The 23,992-nt window shown below is 32.0% G+C and overlaps 1 protein-coding gene across 8 annotated transcripts in view; it reads right to left on the bottom strand.

The window, feature by feature from the left end:
- Positions 1 to 23,992, bottom strand: part of NBEA (neurobeachin) — a 630,595-nt gene that overhangs the window by 390,818 nt on the left and 215,785 nt on the right. For all 8 annotated transcript variants that reach the window (XM_079902587.1, XM_079902590.1, XM_079902583.1 and 5 more), the window contains 5 exons: positions 22,905 to 23,085; positions 20,677 to 20,807; positions 17,377 to 17,484; positions 13,352 to 13,520; positions 11,758 to 11,853 (listed from right to left, as the gene is read on the bottom strand). In XM_079902587.1, coding sequence (XP_079758713.1) covers positions 11,758 to 11,853; positions 13,352 to 13,520; positions 17,377 to 17,484; positions 20,677 to 20,807; positions 22,905 to 23,085 — 685 coding nt within the window. The remainder of the gene's footprint in view (positions 1 to 11,757; positions 11,854 to 13,351; positions 13,521 to 17,376; positions 17,485 to 20,676; positions 20,808 to 22,904; positions 23,086 to 23,992) is intronic.

Below are 23,992 nucleotides of genomic sequence, written 5' to 3'. Positions count from 1 at the left end.
TCTGCTAAATGGATCTGCGTAACAACACAACTTGATTAAAATACATCAACCACATACACCTGTCATTTTGTTTGGCAAGCATCAACAGAACCCTGTTTCTTTTATAAAACATCTGGCATTTCAAAATTGATATATAAGCATGGAGAAATAGTTCCTACCACAATTGCTTATAGCAGCTTGTAAATAATTATTATATAAAGCTCCCCTTTTATACTTCTATTGTTAGCTACCAATCATGCAAGATAAATTATTATACTTCTCTAATATCTCCTTAAAAATATTAAGTTACTTTTATATCTTTTTTGGTATTTCAGTAACCAATAATGAAATGCCTGATTGAAATATTTAAACTAGTTAAAGATATATTTTAAATTACACACAATACATAAAATGCTAAAGAGTTAATTGCAAAAAGCATGTCAAATGATTAGTTCACAAGGATAAATGCTTTGATAATAGAATAGTGAGCCTCACAAATTTAACCTATATGTGTCTTTAAGAACAATTATTTTGGAATGATCATTCTTTGTGAATAAATATAAATTTCAATTTGTGAAAATTGAATCACAAATATGTATGAAAACGTATATAATATTACTAACTAAAATAGATAAAAAGAAAACCATCTTTAAAATGTTAAATTCCTATCAAATCTCATTATACAAAGGTCATTATAATAAAGTTTTTCATATGTTACCAAATTCTAAATGATGACCTTGAAAAATTTAATCTAAGTACAATGGGAATAATAGCTTTTAACTTAATAAAGTCATGTTGAAGAAGAAAATAAGATACACACTTATTTACTTGCAGTTCCTGCATGAAGTAGATACTTAGTAAATGGCAGCTATTTGTATTACTTTACTAATAGTTATTCTTTGTAATACAAGAAGGGCAAACTAAATTATGTCTATGATCTCTTTGAAATTAACATCTGTAAGTTCTATAAAACTGCCCTTAGCTTTGTTTGTTTATTTATTTATTCACTCATTCATTCTTGGCTTGTTGGGTCTTCGTTGTGGTGCGTGGGCTTCTCATTGCAGTGGCTTCTCTTGTTGCGGAGCACGGGCTTTGGGTGCGCAGGCTTCAGTAGTTGTGGCACGTGGGCTCAGTAGTTGTGGCTCACAGGCTTAGTTGCTCCACGGCATGTGGGATCCTCCCGGACCAGGGATCAAACCCATCTTCCCTGCACTGGCAGACAGATTCTTAACCACTGCACCACCAGGGAAGTACCGAAACTGCCCTTAGGTGTTTTTGTTTATTTCTTTGTTTCTTTGATTTGAAAGGTTATTAGAACAAGAAACTAAAGATATACATCTCTCACAAGTCCGTGTCATGTGGCAGTTTTCCTCATATTTATTAAATAGGTTTTAGTTTTGCTTGTTTGGGCAAGGATGTTAGAATTGAAAGAACAAAAGATTACTCCGTAGAACATCATGATAATATTCAAACACTAGATGAACAACATGAAAAATAGGTTTTTCTTAGTTGTTCTTAAGGCTAAAACTTAAAATAACTATATAAAGTTTTTTTGAGAAGACAGAAAATTTCGGTGATATTACTGGCAAAACACTAGAGAAGGAAAAAGGTTAAGAGGTAAAGCTAACAATTTGGCATTTTTTAAATAAAACCTTGTGAGAGCAGATTAAGACAAATCAGAATAATAGCATTAGGAATAAGATAGAAGAGAAAGAATCAAGATGTTTCTGAAATATCTAGCTTAAAGAAAAAAAAAGAACGGTGATATGTCACTAACTGAAGAAGAAAGCAAAAAAGAAGCAAGTTTGTTCAGGAAAATAATGAATTAATTGAGTATGCAGAATCTCTGGGACATTTATATCTGTAAGTCAAGGAAACTATGGCCATATATTTAGGGAACATTCAAACAGAGGTGATAATCAAATTTTGGAAATTGATTAAATTACCTAGGAATATAGGATGGGAAGATGGCTAAGCCAGTTATTTCCACTCTTAGAGATACTACTGAGTTTACTTCATGCATGTTTAATCTACAGGTTACATAATCTTGGACAGAAAACAATTACAGCAGAAAAATCAGGAGAGAATTAAACAGCGGTAGTGACATTTCTATGGCAACAGGACAGAGAATGTAAACACAGAAACAAAATAAGAACTCTAACATCAACAAAATATCACAGTGGAATAGTTACTAGCATGGGCTAACTTTTCTTAAAGAGTTTAATAGTCAAAAGGCATAAAGTCAAGTCTAGCACTTAGTCTAAATTTAGCTAATTTATAGATCTTGTCTACAGGCTTGGCTTTACCCTAACATGATGTCTCAGAATCTTTATTTATGATGTGTTTTACATTAAGAGCTACACAAAAATGTAAACTTTTCAAGTTGTATTGGTCTGAAATATAAGCATTTTGCTAGCAAACAAAATATCTAAGAAAATAAAATCTTTGGTTTGTGTCCACAAGGTGTCATATAAAAAGATTTTTTCTACCAACTATACAATTTTTTGCTTTTCTATTCAACTGACTCTCTCAGTAGACAATTAAAATCTATAACTCAGTAGCTAGATACATGGAACTTCAACATAAATTTTGATCTCTTGATTATAAAACACAATTAAAAGTTTATTAAATTTGAATATTAAAATATTTTCAAATGCCTCATCAAAATATTTATACAGTAATAAAAATCTTAAATTTTTTACTGTGAATGATAAAAGAATTATTTCAAAAGAGCAGTAATTTTGATATTTCAATAAGAATTCTATTCAAATACGTAAGTTTTGTAAAGTTTATGATCTTATTCACCTAGAAATAAAAATAAACACCAATGAAAAATTTTATAACAGTAATTGCAAATAGAAAACAGGTCAATACTCAAAAAACCTACCTTAATTTCCCATTATGCATTTATAGAACACACTCTCAGATGATAGCACAAACTTCAGCTTAGATGAATTGCATGTTTCCAGAACGCTTCTTTGTAACACTAAAGTACTTTGAGGATTTAACCCAAGTGACTTCAACAGAAGCTAAGCATGAGCAGCATAGAAAGTATAAATGATTGCACCTGTGCAGGTTATATTACTGACAGGAGACTTCCAACTTTTCAGTAGTTCTCCACAGTTTCTGTAGCAATAGGCCATGTCAGTATACAAAGGAGAAATATTACTAGCCTGAGTGATCTTAACCTTGTCAGAACAGGCAGTTGGGTGCCAGATGCCTCTTTTTCTTACTGTTTTTCATTGAACCTAATGAGTTCATCTAATGCATGTTCGGAAAAATATGGGGTTAAGTTCAACAAATGACATGATTTCTACATGGTGACCTCATTTAACACATTCCTTCCGCCAAAAATCTTGTTTTATGATAATTTATGAAGTGTTTCAATATTTCTTACCTATTAAATTACTCAAATTGCTATTTTCCAAACTACCTTAATAAGGAATAACATGAAAGGAACATATAGCTTCTTGTTAGTATAGCACTAAAAATTACATCAAGATTACTTATTTGCTTTTCAAATAGTAATACTAAGCAAACTATTCACATTAGAGTAATTTAAAATAAACATAAAGATCTGTATATAACTTGTATATCTTGTTTATATTAAATGCAAATTAGTTAAATTGCATAAAAATTAACCAAAACTCCAAAGAGAAAAGAAAATTACAGATCCCAACCACTCTATCGGCTATTCTCTCTACTTATCTTCAATTTCTACCTCTCATCCCTAGCTCTGGTCCCTTTATCTGCAGATCAGTATCTCCCACCCTAAAAGAACAACCTCTTACTCCCACCTCCCTTCAGGTACTTTGGGTATTTCTCCTTCCTTTCTGAAAAGGATATGTCATAAGAAAGATAATGGGAATGTGGTCAAATTGATAAAGGTTTCAATTCTGGCTCCACAACTCACTAGTTTTCCATGTTATCTTGAACAAGTTAGTTACGCTTTGAAAGCTGCAAGGACCGCACTTGAAAAATATAGATCTTATGTGTGCTATGAGGATTAAGAAATGTATCAGGCTGTAATGTACTTGCTTGATTTAGCTTCCCAAAGGCTTAGAAGATTTCCACAGACATCTCAAAATTAATACATCTAAAAATGGAAGTCTTGGTCATTCTCTTCAAATAATCTACCTCCATTCTTTCTTGCTTTGACAAATGATTACTTATCATCTTGGTACTTCAGACCAGACAGCTAGGTATTATCTTTGAAAACTTCTCATACCCTCATGCCCCAGATCCAATCTTTTACCATATCCTGTCAATTTTACTTCCAAAGTATGTCTAATTTATCTTCCTGTTTAATCTCTACTGCCGCTACACCTTAGTCCTAAGCAATAGCAGTTCTTACCTAGAAAGCAATAGTCTCTGATGGTTTATTCAGTTACCCTCAATGCCCCTCTAAATCTATTCCCTCATTGTACTCAGAATACTCTTATAAAATTATAAACCAGAATACTCTTGTAAAATTGTATGATACTTGTAGCAGGCAGAATTATGCCCCTCTCTCCCAACGACGTCCACGTCCTAATCTCCATAACCTGTGAATATTACCTTACATGGCAAAAAGGACATTAAATGGAAGGGCTTGGAGAAGAGACTAGCCTGGATTATCCAGGTCAGCTCAATCAAACTTCAAAGCAGAAAACCTTTCCTAGCTGTGCTCAGAGGAAGATATGACTACAGAAGAATAGCCCGAAAGATGCACAGTTCTTGGTTTTAAAAATGGAGGAATAAGAAACAAAGCCATAAGCCAAGAATATGAGTGGCCTCTGGAAGCTGGAAAAGGCAAGGAAAATGGATTCTCCTCAAGAGCCTCCAAAAAGGCATGCAGCCTTGAGGATGTCTTGATTTTAGCCTGGTGAAATCCATGTAAGACTTCTGATCTATAGAACTATAAAATAATAAATTTGTGTTGTTTTAGGCCAGTAAGTCTGTGGTATTTTGTTATGGCAGCAATGGAACACTAATATAACACTCCTCTGCTTAGTTTAAAAAACAGATCCTTAGTATAGTTTACAAGCTCTACATGATTTGGTTCCTGCTTACCTGTCTAAATTTATGGAATGCTTCCCTTTCACTTGATTCTTATGTTCCACCCACATACGTTCCCAAAATATGCCAAGGAATTTCTCTGAATACGTGGCTACCTTTTCAGAAATGTGCTTCCACTATCCCCAGTCTTTTTCCCAAACTAACTGACTTCATTGTTTGGTTCAAAGCTTAAATATCATTTCTATAAGGCCTTTCCCAACCCCCAAATTAAATTGTTTCTTCTTTTGTACCTTCTCACAATAATCTGTAATTTTATTTCTTAGAATACAACATAGTTTGCAATTATATACTTAAGTGTGTGGTTTCTAAAAGTCTATCTTCCTCACTAGAATGTTAGCTTCATAAACATAGGGACTTTGTGATCACTATTATGTATCTCTAGTACCTAGTATGTAATAGGAAACCATTCATTTATTCAGCAATGAATGAATAATGAATGAATCATAAGGTAAGTTGAAAAAAGATCAAATTAGAAGATGAAAGAAAAAAGAGAGGAGGGAGGCTTTTGTTGGTACCCTTACTAATACTGAAAACAGACATTTATTTTAAAGAGTCGAAGTTTAAAAAAAATATTTGTTAGGGAAAACTGAGCATGATTTTCAGTTATAAATAAGATAAAATATATAGGATATTTGACATCAGTATTCAATAAGAATTCTATAAATATTATACAAATGACAGTGTAGAGTACTCGTAAAATAAATTATAATGTACCCATATAATGAATTACGAGTCCATTAAAAATGACTCCAAAAGATAAAATAACAAATGTGCAAGCTGAAATCATAGTGTTTGATTATATGAATGTAGCAACTTATTTAATAAATGTTAGCTTTATTTCTAAGTATGCAATAAATAAAAACTGAGTGGTAAAAAAATTATTGGCATATCTTTCATTGTTCCCTTAATATATACTTCTAAGAGTAAAATTAGTAGAACAAGGATCACGGATATTTTTATTCTATGTAAAATGCACATTACTTATATTCTCACCCTTCAAAATTTTGCCCAATTTGAAAATTTTGGTACAGTTTTGTTTCAGTATAAATGTATTTGATTATGAGTAGATTTAAATAAATTTCCCTTATTTGTACCTACATTGCCTTTCTCTTATTAACTGTTCAGCTATTTTTTACATTTTTCCATTACTGTGATATATTCTTTTAATTGATCTGTAAGAGTTCTTTATTTATTAAGGATTAACTTTTAACACTAAATGTAAATTTTTTCCTGTTTGCATTTTTTCTTTTAATTTTGTTAACATTTTCAGACATGCAGATAAATAAAACTTATTTAGTCATATCTTTACAACTTGATGTTATGATTTAAAACATCTTTTCTTATATTATATAAATTTTAATTTTCTTGAATTATGTTCAGTTTCCTTTTTCGCTTTAAATTTTAATACATGTGGAATTTATTTAGCCTGTTATATGGAATAAGGATATAAATTTATTTTTTTCAATTGGCTACCCCATTTGGTAATACCAATACCATTTGCCAAATAATACTTCCTCTTCCATTTGATTAGAAAAGTTATATTTATTATATATGAAATACTCATACAAATTCCTACCTATTTGTAGACTGTTTATGCCATATGTCTGTTCTCGTATAAGTGGCACAATATCTTAATTATTTTAATTCCTGTGAACATAATTCTTTTCCCTGACAATAAATTGCTAGAGGAAAACTAATACAACATATTTATTTGTAAGTTCACCTACATATTAACATTCTTCTTTTGAAACCTAATGTGGAAAATTAACACAAAGCTTCTACAGCTTCTAGGACAAGCTATGAATAAAAATTTATTTTCTCTGTTTTAAGTATGTTTATTAATGAAATACATTTTATGGCTACCATCAATATTCAGCTTTTTAAAAATTGTTTAGCTTTCTCAATAACTTACCCATTTACTTAACAAATATTTACTGTATGTACTTCCAAGTGTCATGCTAGATATTAGGAATTACCTTCTTCAAGCACACATTCTAATAGACAAACAAATAAATAAATTGTATAAGTGTAAGAAGGGAAATAAAGAGGATGCCATGATAAGAAAATAAGGTGGTTGTGGGGTGGAAGCTCCTTAGCTATAGTAGTCAGGGAAAGCCTCTGTGAGGAGGTGACCTTTAACCAGACACCTGAAGGATACGTACTCTCCAATCATACAAAAAATAGGGAGAAGAGAGAGCCAAAAACTAGGAACAAAATACAAAGGTCACGAGGCAGGAAAGTGCTTGGCATGATTAAAGAACTAAAAGGTAGTTTCACTGGAGTGAGCAGATGCAAGAACCACAGGAGATGAAGTTAGGAAGGTAGTGATATTTTACTCTAAATGTTATGAGAAATTTTTATGTCAAAAAGAGACATAATCTCATTTATATTTTAAAATAAACTGCGGCAAAACTATAAAAAATCAAATAAAGATCAGCAAGACAAGAGGCGAGGAAACCACTTTGGAGATGACTGTAGTAATCCAGATAAGTTAGAACTAGAGTAGTCTTGCCACTATAAGTTAAGACATTTTAACTGTTTTGAAAACCATAGGAATCCCTTAGAAATTTTTAGAAAGAAAAATTATTATATTTGTTATATTATAAAATATTTATTAAATGAATGTATTATATTAAATATAAATTACATTTCATTACTTTATTATTTTATGTAATAATGTTATTTTAAAACCTGTCATCAGTAACAGACTAAATCAGCAGTCCCCAACCATTTTTGGCACCAGGGACTGGTTTCGTGGAAGACAGTTTTTCCATGGAAGGTTGGTGGGGGGGATGGTTCAGGTGGTAATATGAGCGATGGGGAGTGATGCGGAGCGATGGAGAGCGATGGGGAGTGGAGCTGCCGATGAAGCTTCACTCGCTCGCCTGCCACCCACCTCACCTCCTGCTGTGTGGCCCAGTTCCTAACAGGTCACGGACCAGTACCGGTCTATGGCCCGGGAGTTGGGGGCCCCTGGACTAAATGACTAGAGACAAGAAGTCCAAGGAAGAAACTACGCAATACTCGAAGGGCTGAAGGACTATCAAAGATTAAGAAGAGAGAGGCCAAAGAGCTAGTTCAGAATTTTTTAAAAGGCTCAATAACGAGGCGAAAAAAGGCAGTAAAGTGTGAAGGAGTTGAAGAGTAGTCCAGATCAGTCTTCTCAAAACAGAAAATAAAAGCATAAAAGCTTGTATTATTTGACTCCATAGACATAAAATTAAATTTCAATGAATATAATCAGAACAAAGGTAAATTGGGAAAAAAAATACAAAAACTATCCATGTTGTTCACTGAAAGTGTGGGTATAGGTGATCAATCTAGACAAATGTTACTGTACTTGTAACTTTTTTCAGTACACATAAATAAACAAAAAGTTTTAAGCAAAGAGTGATTCCCCAAAAGAAATGCCTATATAAACATTTTGAACAAATACTGGGAATATAAATATTTAAAGTTTATAATGTGATGAACTTTTGCTTGTTAACTTATCTAATCCAAGTAGAACTGGTAATACTACTACTCATGGGAATAACATATAGCTAGCCTATTTTTGTTTTATTTTAATAACACGCAGAGTGGAGAAAGCCGAGTCACAGAGTTATGTTGATAGAATGAGAACTCAGAGAGCTCAGAACATGTATTCATTTTATACTTTTACCCAAAATGAAACTAGAAATGCTGTATCTTCAAAATATACCCTCAATGTTCATCAATACTCATTTCCAATAATTTATCCCATATAGTTATAATCAAACATAAATTATATTTCAATGAAATAAATAGATTCCAGATCCATAAATTTTGTTTATACGTATCTCCTTTTAATGTAAAATAAAATACAAGACATTCTATCAAATACATAAAATGATAGGAGATAACTTTTCAAGATGAGCAAAATCAAGATCATTCTTAAGATAGAGATACTTCATTAATAACTTATATAATAAATATTATTAAAATAATTTTTATTAAATTATGCAAAATATCATAGAAACTGTGTACTTCCAACATTCTAACTTTTATTTTTATTCTTTCATCTTTTCTCACACTAAAAATACATGATGCAATCCTTTCCTGCTTGGAAGTACTAAGTTCATTAAACACAGTTTATATGTCTGACAAAGAGGCCAGTTCTACTAATTTTTAAAGAGTGGAATGAAACTGGTTTCTTATCCTGTAAAAACACTAAGAATTGACTTTGTATTTCCAACATCATCAACAGAACTTTTCCTCTCAATAACCACTGCATGACAGCACGCAGTAACAGTTACTTACTATCACCTTGCATATTATCATATAATTAAAAGAATAGAGAGGCTTCCCTGGTGGCGCCGTGGTTAAGAGTTTGCCTGCCGATGCAAGGGAAACGGGTTTGTGCCCCGGTCCGGGAAGATCTCACATGCCGCGGAGCGGCTGGGCCCGTGAGCCATGGCCACTAAGCCTGCGCGTCCGGAGCCTGTGCTCCGCAACGGGAGAGGCCACAACAGTGAGAGGCCCACGTATCGCAAAAAAGAAAAAAAGAATAGAAAATTTACCACATCGGCCTTAAAGTAATTCAAAATTTTATTATACCACTAAGACCATTATGCAGTTCAGCTAAAATTGTTTCATAGTAAACTTTTCTTGATAAAGAAAGCAGTGCATAGATATTTTGATGCAGGCGCCTTAATCAGGTTAACTACTCCAGAGTATATTCTAGTCACTGCAGTTAACCTTTTGGAACACACTTCTACACAAAACAAATTCCAGACGACACTCCAATCTAATCTAATCTAATTTAGTCTAATCCTTCTTAGTTTATCCAACTCAGAGTTAGATGCCTTTGAAAGCAATAAAGCTGAAAAGAATTTTTCCTTTATTTCATCATTACGTCCAAAGTTTGCACGTTTATGAAAAATATCTGTCCATTCATCAAGTTGTAATAAGAAATACTTTGCTGCTTTATTTGTTCTATAAGTTGTTCTTCCATATCATTAGCCAATGTATGAAGTACACTGAACGGTGGTATCATCTGGAGCTCAAGGCCCTCTCTAAAATTACTCCAGTTATTGGCAGAATTCAGTTCCTTGCCGGGAAGTGCTCTCAGCTCCTACAAGGTGGTCTCAGGTCTTTGTTGCATGGTCACCTCCATCTCAGCAATGAAAAACTTCCTTTATTTCAGATCCCTCTCACACTTTGAGGCTCTCTCATTTCCTCTTCCAAACCAGCCAGAGAAAACTCTCTGCCTTTACAGGGTTCATGTGATTAGGTCAGAGCTACCTGTATAATCACCTTTTCTTAAAAGCAACTGTGCTAAAAAGATGCGAATCAAGTATCAAAGGAGAAGAAGAAAAAAGACAAGACTAAAAGACCCACAAAGCAATGAACCAACCCTTGAGTAGTTACAATGGATTGAATAACGTTCCCTCCAAATTCATGTCCCCCCAAAACCTGTGAATATGACCTTATTTGGAAATAGGGTCTTTAAAGATATAATCAAGTGAAAATGAGGTCAAACTGGATTAGAGAGGGGCCCATGTCCAATATGACTGGTATTCTTACAAAAAGAAGGAAATCTGGACACAGGCACAGAGAGAAGATGGTCATGTGAAGATGGAGACAGAGATTGGAGTTGATGCTCACACAAGCCAAGGAAAGCTGAGGATTGCCAGCACCCACCATAAGCTAGGAAGAAACAAGGAAGGATCCTCCCGTAGAGCCCTCAGGGAGAGCACGGCCCTGCTGACACTTTGATTTGGACTTCTAGCCTCCAAAACTATGAGAGAATACATTTCTGTTTTAAGCCAAAAAAAAAAAAGAAGAAGCAACTGTGCTAACATATATAACATAACCCTGTCACAATAGTAAAAATCTATCATATTCACTGTCCCAGGAATTATGCAGGGTGTGTACACGGGAAAATCCTGGGGGGGGCATAGTTTGGCTCACCTTTGTTCTGCACAGACTAATCTCATGTTAATCTTACCCAGAGACATCATTTTGGCTATTTTATTTTTCATCTCTAAGACTACAAATTGGTTCTTTTACAAAAATCTTCCATTTTTCTTCACATTATGTTCACTTTTTCCTTTAAATTGAAAAACATCTTGAACATATTTATAATAGATGTTGGAATGCCCTTATCTGACGATTCTGCTATATCTATCCTTTCTGAATCTGTTTCTACTGACTGATTTTTTTCTTCTGCTTATGCATCACATTTTCTTGCTTCTTTGCACATTTAATGATTTTTTATTAGATGCTTAATGTTGAATTTTACATTGTTTGGTGAAGAATTTTTTTGTATTCCTTTAAAAAGAGTTGGAATTTTGTTCCGACAGAAAATTAAATAACTTATCAGTTTGATGCTTTCGAGGCTTGTTTTTCTCAACTTTTTTGTTGTCATTACATAGTAGCCTTCATTTTAGGGCTAATTTAGTCCCACTAATAAGACGTGACTCTTCTGCAATCTCCAGTGAATGCCACCACTGTGCATATTATTATACATATAATTAGGCAGCCTTAATTTGCAGATGATACTTAAAGAAATATAATGGAATATAAATATAAAAACTATATTTTGCTCTCAATAGCCAGGTATAAATACAACATATTATATCTTCTTGAAACCTGAGGTGTATGATTGTTTATAAACAATTAGATTATGGATGGTTATTGTATAACAATTTATGAAATTTAAGAATACCCGAACAGGTCAGGAGATGAGGTTAATATTACCTTTGTAAAATGAGTGGGCAAAGCTCTGCTCAGGAATTAACTTGGCAAGGAATCCATGGTTCAAACTTGGATGAGGGATAGATGGTATGACCACAACTGTGGAGAAAATTATGGAATCAAATTTGAGCCAGCATGTAACAACCTGCAACATGGTCCACTGAAGATCCAAGACAGTTCTATATCACTACAACATGCAAACATACTAGTAGTAAAGACCACATCTCTGGAGGAAGGAAAGAAGTTATGTATTTAAGAGAAAGGAAATAATATACTCGTTAAGTAGAGTAATTTTAGCAACATACACAACATACAACAAACAGAAGAAAATCAGAACTGGAAGGTTCGCTAAAATATTGCTTGCTTTATACATATACGACTGTTATGCATGTATTAAAAATGAAGAAAGAGTTGATTAACATATAGAGTCTCAGGGTTTTAAATGGTCAAAAGACAAACTGCAATGGTAGGATAACATTTAATTTGAAGAATAAAGTTAAAAGCAAAAGTATACTACAAAGAAATATCATGTTTACGTACTAAAAATAAATACAGCATGCAACAGCAAAGATTTAGAGTTAAGTATAATCTGTATTTCCACAACAGTGATAAAAATAAATGAGATATGATATGAATATGGAAAACAAAATGCAGAGATTTGACCACTAATTTCTACTCACTTTTAAAAATATTCATTTAATTTGTATATCATATGCATTTATTTAGGAAAGATAATTTCTGTTACAAATTAATCCAGTGGTACATGAAATAACCACTGGGTTACTAAGGTCACACTGCAAACAACAGAGAAACAACCTTGATGTAAACACCCGGCAAGAAATGCAATTGATAAAAGGCTCCCCATGATATTAAAATATTAGTTGCCAGAAAATGTGTTTATCATTTCCAAGCAGAGTAGATAAAGCTGACAATGCATGAACTCCTACAACATGAGCATCTTCTATAGATGAGAAAGACAACATGATCCAAAATGGTTCACTGATGTCTAGAAGTCTTTGATTTTAGTTGAAGCAACTTTGGTATAAAGTTTAGAATGTATGTTTGTTTATTATAAATCTCTGACAGAATATTTAGATACTGAAATAACTATACACAATGAATGAAAGAAAGAAAGAAAGAAAGAAAGAAAGAAAGAAAGAAAGAAAGAAAGAAAGAAAGAAAGGAAGAAGGAAAGAAAGAGGGATGCTATCTTTGATCTTGGGTATAAAGATTTACACTTTGGCTTATTGTTGATATTGAACTACTCTATAAGGACCTCCTACTTTCATATGTTTATAAAGTTTAAAATTATACATTTAAAATATATGAGTTATTTGCATATTAAACAGTAGTATAAATGATTTGTATTAATAAATAGAAAAATTAAAACCAAAACTCTCTGATAAAATGAGAATATAGGAAATATCATTCTACATTTTTGTGTAATTAAAGAATATTAAATTGGCATTTATATACCACCTACTTATAAATACTTGAGGTGATTATGAATAGAACCAGTTTAAATCTAGATGTAAAATGAAATAAAAAGGAGATAAATGATGATGAAAATTCAAATAATTAGACAAATATTAAGTACCTGTACTTGTTGGTGAATTTATTTCTTGTCTGATGTTTCTACCTGGCTGGCTTCCAGTTCTTGCAGTCTCTCGCTGGGGTTCTAAAATGTCACGATACTTGGAAACCATCAGAACCGAAATGAAGTAAACAACAGCTAGAGCTAAGAACTGTGCCTGCTTGCTATCATCCTGCATAAAATGAAAAGGCAGTGTTGACACTCAAAACTTTTCAAGTATAAGTTCTTAGAGTACAAGAAACTATTGTTGTTTCATCTTCTTTACGGAGGCAAAATATGACATTTAACTTTTACTAAAACTTGCTAAGTATACACTGCTATTTAATAAGTATCATCTAAGTATAGATAAAAAACTCCATAAATATATCATCTGATTTACAGGTTGGAATGTAATTTCAAAAAATGAGAATGTTAAGATTTTGCTGAATATGCCACAAAATTTTATTCTTTGTCCTCTCCACTACTAGTATCTACTACTTCCATAACAGAGAATGCATATTTATAAGATATGCAGATAGCACAAGCTTGAAAAGAATAATTTAACATCTGAATAAAAAAAAGACAAGAGTTTCAAATATACTTTCAAGTAACTGAAAAAAAATTAACAGAATAAAATTACAATTGGAATACATATACAATTCTAACATACCACTACCTGAGCAGGAAACAATATGAGTAAACTAGGGGAGGTGTAAAAATGGGGGAGCATGAAGCCTGAATTGTTTACAAGTTCAATATGAGCTAAAAGTGTGATATGGCAGCTTAAGAAAAAGCTAACACAATGTCTGACACATTAACAGATAAAAAGAAGTAACAGCACCACTATTCTCCTCTGGAAAAATGAGGTAATTTTTCCAGTGCAGAATTGGGAGCCAATACTTGAGGCTCCCAATTTCCAAAGCTCAATGACAAAATGAAATTTTTCCAGAGGAGAGCAGCAACGTGGTAAAAGGTCTGAAAAAGACTGACCAAGTTAGGATAAAGCGGTAATAGTTTTAAAAAAGCAGACTGCTGTCTAGTAGAGAAGATAACTTTAAAATAAGTATGCTTTGCAAAAATATAAAGAGCCATATAACCTTGAGAGCTCTATCCAAAAAGCCTAAATCATCATCATATAGGGAAAAATTGTTAATGGACAAATTTAAATGACCTCTAATACTATTTCCAGATTAGACTATATCCAAGTCATCATACATAGATGGTTATTAAGCCTTTTTTCTAAGCTAGGTTAAAAGTGATACTCAAGCCAAAACTGCAAGTAATTACCTTGGCCCATAGATAACATAGAAATAAGGAAAACAAACATGCATTAAAGTCTAGTAACGCCATAAACATGCACTTTACATTACTACTTCATTTAGGTGCAATGTGAGCAAGATTCAAAATTTATGTGCATTTGTTAGAAAAAAAGACAATGAGAAATATTTACTGATGATTTAATACTATGAAACAGAATTAGTACAGGTAACACAGAAAATGACCAAACTCGATTAAATTTGTTCTGAAATATTATGAATTTAGTATTTCATACTCTGTGGGTAACAGACAGCTTTTACATATATAATTTTTCCTTAAAGACCTAATTTTTTATCTCATGTGGTTTTGAAATTAAGGCAACTAAAAATGACTATTGATTCGTAAAAATTTCAAAAGTTAAGGAGAAATCTTACTATAATTTCTACAATTGACTATAAAATATAGCAATTGTAAAACACTTCCAAATTTTGGAGATTATTTAAAATGAAAATAAAAGTGTACCTTAGAATTTACGAAATATGGTGGTAAAAAAGAGAGTGCTTTGCAAAGATCTACCTTGGGATTCTGACTCGACCTCACACTAGCTGTGTGATCTTAATGTTTTTGAGTCTTAGCTTTCTCTTAACCTTTTACTGAAAGCTGAGGTAATATATACTAAGTGTCTGATACACAGTATAAACTCAATGAACACAAATTATGTTACCTCCCTGATGTTTGGAAGGTACACCTGGGAACACTAATTCCCTTCCTTCAGGAAGAAAGCTAATAAGCACCACTGTTGGGTTATCCAGTATAGTTACAAAACATCTATAGATACTAGAAAAATTATGATAATCCACCACAATAACCTGATTCAGAATTTACTAACAATTTAAATGCAATGTCACACTTAACATAAACCCCTTCTATGTTAGGTTCGAATGGGTCTCTTGGAGATGAAGACATACTCCATGTTTAAATCATCTGTCATTAAAAAAAATTCTTTCCACAACATGTTTTTTTCAGGATGAATAATTCGCATTTCTAAATGGTTAAACTGTTAGTGAGTAATTTTTTTTCCCAAATCCAAATTCAAGTCCAGAATATAGAGTTTCTCACAGCATGATTTTTATACTATTATATGTTTTATCTCCTATTTTTAAAAATTCCTTTATTTTTTATTAATTATAAAAGCAATACAGGTTTACTACAGAAAATATGGAAATACAAAAAAAGTACAAAATAAAAACTGTTTACCTAGAGATAATCACTGGTAGCACTTGGGTACTTTTTTCCAGACTTTTTAAAAAAAGGTGAACATGTGCATGTATGTACACTTGGCATACAAATGCAATATTTGCGTAGTATAAGTATTTTTGCATACTGCTGCTTTCCCTTAAAATATATCATGAGCATTTTATATGTCACTAAGTTTCCCTCAAAAATATGATGTTAATAGCTGCACAGTTTCTTGTTAAATGAATATACTATGATTTATTAAGCTCTATATTGGATATTTACAATGTTATCAATTTTCCTGAAGGCAACTCTGATGAGCACATGGGCTTAAATAGCTTAAGGAGAACCACTGGGTAATAGCATCAATATTTATAAGAGTTTTAACACATGTTGGTAAAGAGCTTTCCAAAAAGTTTATTCAACTTCTATTCCTACTAGTGATAAGTCATAGAGCATGTTTCAATGCATCCTTGTAATGACAGGTACTATTATTTAAATTTTTTAGTTTATTTAATGGTAAAATATTTATCTCACTCTTGTTTTAAATTTGCATTTCTTTGACTGCTGGTTATACTGACTTTTAAATCATATGTTTGTTACCTTATTTTCATATTTTACATCCATTGCTTATTTTTCTGTTGGTATGGTTGTAATTTTCTTAGTGATTTATAAGCACTGACATATATTAAAGAGTGAGAATTTTTCTATCATATATTCCTACCATGCAGTATTATGCTGTATGACTTAAATATATTTTAACCACTTTCTCAAGTACAAAGTACTCTATCCAATTTATTATTAAATGTAAATTTAAAACATAAACTTCCTTCTATGTTTCATAAATCATCAATTAAAATAAGAAAAACAGAATCCAAAATGGCTGATAAACAGCAACTATACTAAGGAGTACTGCCAATATTGCATCTGCTGTGAAATGCTGTGTATGTTTCTACACAATTTGTGGAAGGGCCAATCTTATCTATCCTTACTTTGGATAAGTGATCATATAATTGGAGAGTTCCATGAAACCGTTTCCTTAAGCTATCTTTTCAATAAGCTTTATTAAGCAACCTTTCTAACTCAAATTCCCATTGATATCCATATTTTAAAATGCAGATTCTTATCTCAAAAGTAATTGCCCCCCAAATGTAACTGCCAATAACACCTTAATGAATTAATCCCTTTTATCCATTATACAAGGAACATTGATATTAGCAAAATATTCAGTACCTAGAGATGGAGCAAGGAATACTAAAAGACAGGAATAGGTGATTCAAGATAAAGTCAAGAATAATTTTCAAAGTTATCCCTATTCTTAGTATCCATACAAAAATTAAATAAAAATTTAACATCATTAAAAAAAATAACATATCAATAAGCTTTCAGAGAAAGCTAAGCTCATCCATTTTACAAACAGAAGCATGTTACATATCTACAATCCCTGACACTAGGACATTTAGTTTTAATATGCAGCTTTCTTATAAAATTTAAATTATTTTACACAAATGACAGCGGAAAGTTTTTTCCTGGGAAATCAAGCAGGCATAACTTACCACATCCCGAAAGACAACTGCACGAAGGCGATTGATATCAACATCCTGAAGAAGTCTATCAGGATCCTTAATTGGAGAAAGGTTACCTGGAACATTCTCTAGTGGAGTCTTAAAAAAAAAGAGAGAATTGTGAAAAAATAGTATAATACAGAAACTTATATAGCAGTATAATTTCTAAAACCTTTAATTTAGTCATTAAACTGGCCACATTCTTTACCTCCTCCCTTCATTGAACAACATTTATTGAAAACAATATGCTATTACAAGGCACTTTTTCTGTTCTCTTCTACTCTTGTCATGGTTTCGCTTACCAGTGTTCTTATTCTTTATCAGCATAGCTACCACTATAGACAAAGAAAGGCTAGAAGATTATGGCATAAAAGATATTAATCTTATACTCTGGGCTCAAATCTCTGCTGTGTGACCTCAAGCTTGTTAGTAAATTTTTCTGAGCCTCACATTCCCTACCTCCAGTTAATAAGTCTCTTTAAGTCATCGCGTTCATTTATCCATCATGCTTTTATAATGTATGAAATTATTATGTTACATTATTACATGAGATTTCATAGGTGAAAGCATTTCATGATCTACAAAATGTTAGAAAGGTGAGCAAAAAAAAACCAACTTTAGTCGTGGCGTTAATATTAAAGCTGAAAGACATTAAAGATCATTACCACCAAAATCCTTTTTATAGCTGAAGACACAAAAATCCACACATTTTAGGTAACATGTCACATAACAAACTTGCAAGACAACAAAGATCCCTGAAACTCAATCTAGTACTTTTTCACTTACATAAATGTTAAGAATTGTGTGGATTAGATTATATATGTAAAGTACCAAATACAATTCCTGCATATAAAGTAACCTGTTACTCTAACTAATTAATAATAAATAAGTCTCCTTCTGTTTCTCTGTAAACCTGAATTATTCTATTTCACTCTTAAGATGATTGACTCCTTTGCAGCACAGAATAGTGAAAAGAGTATGGTATTTGAAGGTTGATAATTATTTGGCTTCCATTACAATTCCAAGACTAACCAGCCATATAACCTTAGGTGAGATACTTAACCTCTCAGAACCTCAGCTTTAATATGTAAAAATAGGCTAATAATCTTTATCAGAGAAAGATTAAAGAAATAATATACTATTCATAGCATAGATGGAAACTTTGTATATATTTTAATTTATATACTATTTTACAGTTTACAAAGTACTTCTATGTCCATAATCTAATTCGAGACATTTTTATAGGAAAAGCTTGTATGACTGCTCCTTTTTAGAAAGTATAAAAAATGAGGTGCAAAGAAACCATGTGGCTAATACAAGTTCACTCAGGCTAGTAACACACCAAAATTAACTAAGGTTTACTTACTCAAGTGTCACATTAAAAATGAATAAAAATAGGGAAGAAAAAAAAACAACAACTCTCCATTGATTCTCTATTCTGAAACGTGTTTTCTTACCAAGTCAACTTTTCCCTAATATTTCTATATCCGTCAATTATAATCCATCTTTCGTTGCCAAGGTTCTTGCTAGAGAGACACTGACTAGCTCAACTAAATTACTATGGATTTCCCTCTCACTGCGCTTTTTTGTCCATGTTCTACAATCAGTGTACTACTTGGCTTGACAAGCTTGAAATGTTCCCTATTATCTTCTGAATTAAGTAGACACCTTTAAGATCTAAGCTCTCAAAAATACTAACTTATTTATTCATTTCATGATATATATATTGAATGGCTAACTGCTAGAGAGAGGAAGGAAATTAGTATTAATTGAATGTTCACTGCATTTCTGGAATTACTAAGTACTTTAACGCATTATTGCTTTTTATTTAATTCATACAAACACCTTATACATTTATATATATATATATATATATATATATATATATGTATTCATTTTAAAGACTGGAAAACTGTCTTCCAGTCTTTAAAATGAAAAACTGAGGCACAAGAGACTAAGGAATGTGTCTTGGTTCATAAAACCAGTAAGTGGTAGAGCCAGGATACAAACTCAGAACTGTTTGATTCTAGAGTTTGTGCTGTGCGATATACGCTCTGTAACTACAAAGATGTATAAGATACGAACATGCCCTCAAGTAACACACAGTCTCCTGTGCCTACACAAATAACATGAAGCATGACTGCTGATATGTTTCTAGTTAATTTTCTAAGCAATGAAGGGCTTTGTGGAGACTTGTCAGCAATAAAATAATATATGGTCTAATTATTTTAGGAATGTGTCTCTAACAGTAGTGAAAAAGAAAGACGCTACACTACAGATAAACTAAATGTGTGGCTGTTCTGCCTGAAAACTGCAAAAGTTTGAAGCCACAGAACTTTTAAAATGAATTAAACTTTTACTTCATGCCTTCGTTTATTGAGCCTTCATTGTTTCAGTATCAAACATCTAATTACAAGTACCGTGAGTGACAAGAGACATTCCAGGTTTTATGAAAATATCAAACAGAGGAATTTCCCCTAGACTGGGTTGGCAGTGAAGGTATTAGAAAACATTTTCCTCAGAGAGTTGAACTTAAGCTAAAGCCAAGAGTGGAACAGAGTCACTGGGGTGAAAAATAAGGATGGACATTTCAAGAAAGGGGAAGCTATGTGTAAGTCTAAAGGTTAAAACGAATTCTGATGAACTGCATGAAGTCTACAGTGTGACTAAAATAAAATAGTAATAAATAAACAAGATAAAATAATAAAAGCAAGGGTAAGGGATTCCAAGTTGTAGCTGAAGTAAGCAACAGTCAAGCATGCAGGACCTTAAGTCACATTACTGAAAGTCTGAAGCGATGCAAATGGTCAGTTGAACATACAATAAATAGAGCTAATTCAGAATGAGAATCACTGCTGCATTCCGAACTACTGTACACCATTCATTCATTTCATGGGCATTCAATATATTTTTGTTGACTATCATGGGAATTCTATCCCCAAAAGCATATCCATTTAAAAAGCGCATTATTCATATACTGAACTCTGTGAAAATATATGTAACTATTAAAAATAGTAATAATTAAGAACTTTTCAGTGCTATGAACTGATATAATCCTTCCTTATAAGAACCCTACGAGGTAGAAATTATTAGTATCTTCACTGAGTAACCAAAAATTACCAGTCTCAGAGAGGTTAAGTAATCTTGATAATACAATTCTGAAGAAGAGAAGCCAGGACCAGAGCCTCCATCTGCCTGATTATCAAGCAATACCATGTCACTTTGTTCTCATGAACTTAAAAAAAAATTTTTTAAGGTACGTTGTATTTAACATAGAAGATGCTTAATTACCTTGGAAGCTGCTGTGGCAGTCACACCTTGGGGAGCTTCTTGAGGTTTACTGCTTGCATGTGAAGGTTTGTTCCCCCTGTCTCTCTGTCTCTGCCGACATTCTAAACAGTTTCTCACAGCAACACAGCAAACTATTTTAAAAAATGAAAGCATATTATTGATGTAAATTGCTGACTTTGACGTGTTTTAAAAAATTGCTTGGTTCTATTTTTTCTTTCTTTCCACTTTCTCCATCCCATTATTATTCTTAAAATCAACCAGATCAATAAATATTGTTTTAAATTAGGAAACACAGTAATGAAAAGTATACATAAAACATTCATGTAGTTAAAAAATAAAAACAAATTACCCATAAACTATCAACCAGCTGAAGAAACAGAATACTACAGGGTCTTTGAAGCTCCCAATATATCCTTCCTTATTCTATCCCTTTCCAACCTTCAAAATTCTGAAATTTATGGATCAATTAAAATTTTAAAAAAACTTATTCATATTTGATGATTTTTTAAATAATAAGTCTCCTGCCCTTAAGTTGACTATCTTGGTGACTATATAGAGCACAGCTCCCCATTTCAGGCAATAACAGGGTACATCCATATAGTCAAGCCTCACAAGTCCCAATATCTACCTGTTTTCATGGTGGGAACATCAACCTTTGTCAACAAGCATTCAATAAGTACATTTTGTCTATTCACTTACTTATTTTAAGAAGCAGTAAAGCATAGTAATAAACAGTACAGATTTTGGAATCAGGCCACCTAAGTTTGAATCCTGGCTCTGCCACTTATGGGCTGTGTGATCTTGGGCCAGCTGCTTAAACTACCTGTGCCTCAGTCTCCTCATGGTAAAATAAGTATAAACGCAGTAACTTCCTTAGAGGACTGTTATGAGGACTAACTGAATCAATATATGAAAAGTGCTTAGAACAGTAAACAGCACATACATATAATTGTTTGCTTCATTATTATTCACTTATAAAACTTTCCTGTGGATGATAAAAAAAACAAATCTGCTAAGAATTATTAGGATAAAAATGAAATCAGCAGTAAAGCTTTGGAATATATTTAGAAATAAAAGTTCAGAATAACCAAATAAATGCAGTTTTCAAGATATCCGGGCATTTAAAAAAATATTTCTCTTTCTAACAAAGTTCAATCTGTAAGCTATTGTTAAATATCAATGGAAATGTCCATGATGGCCCACAGTAATTATTCCACAACTCTTGGCAGACAGAGAGATCTCCATGTGGTCAATCTTTCCCTTATAATGGAGATGAAATGACTCCTCTCAAGAAAATACAAAAATACAAAACAACATTAAAAAGTACATTTATTCCACCATTCTTAAATAAAGTTCTTATTCCGTCCTTGGATTAGAAACAACTTCTCCCCTGCAACTATATATATATATTTTTTTACATAATTTTAAAAATTATGGATAAAAAGAATACATATCAAGAATGTCCTCCCTATCAAATACCTTACTTTCTCATGTCCTCCCTGTTCACACTTGAAGGCAAGTATGAAAATAGTAGCCATTTTGGTCTGAAAACAGTAGTTGTCTGGTCCCCTGTAAAGACTAAATAATATAAATAATTTTTCCCTTTAAAAAAGGTAAGAGATGTAAGAATGATTCCTGCCTAAGGAGCTGGTCTAAATTTACTAAGAGTTTTCAGGACTAAATTTTATTTGTAACACAAGATAGCGGCAAAAAAAATCATAGGTATAGTAACGGTTATTAGTGTTAATGTTTATTAGTGTTATTAGGTACACTAATGTTTATTAATGTTAACTGTGCAATCTGAGAAACAGTGAGATTGGCATGGTCAATTTTATCCTTTAGCATTATATGTATAAAACTAGTTGTTGGTTTTCTGATACATTTGTGGGCCCAGGACAACTACCCTGTATTAGTTTACCAAAAATAAGGATTCATAAATATATTTACATTAAAATCACTTCAGTGAAAAAGGTTATTGTCCAACTGATTCTGAAAAAACTCAAAATATATTTGACTTTATTTCAAATTAGAATCCATTAAAGATCAATTCCATGAAATCTCCAAAGTGAAGATATTATAATTTTTTAATTTAGTAATTCTGAAGAATTACAAAATAATCTTTACATTACATAATCATCAAATTGTATCATTAATACTTTATGTATCACAGAGTATCAAAAAGTAATCTGTAATTATTTAACATGCACCGTTATTCTTAACAGACTTACCTAGCCTTAGGCACTGTCGCATTAAACCACCAGAAGACATGTTTTTTTCAGCTTCAATCTCACTAAAATTTAGAGAGCTGGCAAATACAAGTACATCAACCATAGCCATCAATCGACTGAGGAAAGTTACTGCTGTCTCAGCTGACATGCCTTGTGTCACTTCAATATTTTCCAATTCCGTCTTTAAAAAAGTAGAAGATTTAAATCTTGCTTAAAATTTGGAAATATAATACATGTACATACATACTGCAGGTTAACAGTAGTTTATTTTGTAAACAAAACAATTTATAAATCATAAACTAATTCCATATATCATAAGAGCTAGTTATCAAATTTAATTAGCTTACCTATGAATTATCTTTAAATAAAGGAAAAAATCTATTTTTAAAATCAATGTTAGATTTCAATATCATTACTTGTAAAAACTACATTCCAAACTTAAGATCATTTCATAAAGATATTTAGAAGTAATCACATGTATATATTTATACTAGTTTTGTTCTACTTTATTAGTTAACAAAGACATAAAACTCATATTTCTTTCCTAAAATCCTCATTCTCATTTATAAAAATATATGTGCTAATTTTTCTTTCCTATAAATGTATGATGAGCAATAGGAAAGATATGTGGCACTTTCATTTGAGATCAAAGGGAGACAACTGTCAAATTATGACACTTTCTTATCCATTTCAGAATAAAGTGAAACCAGTAGGTATCTTGTATGAACAATAAAAATCTAGGGTAAAAATACTCAAGATCATTAATTCCTCTACTGATATTAATTTGTGACACTAGCAATAAGAAGAATCAGTAGCATTCTAGACTGGTGAAGCTGTACTTTCACTACACTATTGTCTATGATAAAATATAATTTCCTGCTTTGAAAGGGAATGGTACAAAGCATTGTGTTTCATAAGATGTATAACTCTGTATTTTGTAAGCAATAGCAACATCTCTTTTTTCATTGTGCATTACATAACATTTTAATTATTTTGGTTCATTATGACTAGACTTCATTTTCTCAGTGCCTCAAAATCAGAGAAAAGTAAGGAATGCTTTATAAATAAAAAATACTACTGTTTAAATT

This window comes from Stenella coeruleoalba (assembly GCF_951394435.1).
Source record: "Stenella coeruleoalba genome assembly, chromosome: 18".
In the NCBI taxonomy this organism is placed as follows: Eukaryota; Metazoa; Chordata; class Mammalia; order Artiodactyla; family Delphinidae; genus Stenella; species Stenella coeruleoalba.
This window is presented reverse-complemented; position numbering and strand designations above follow the sequence as displayed.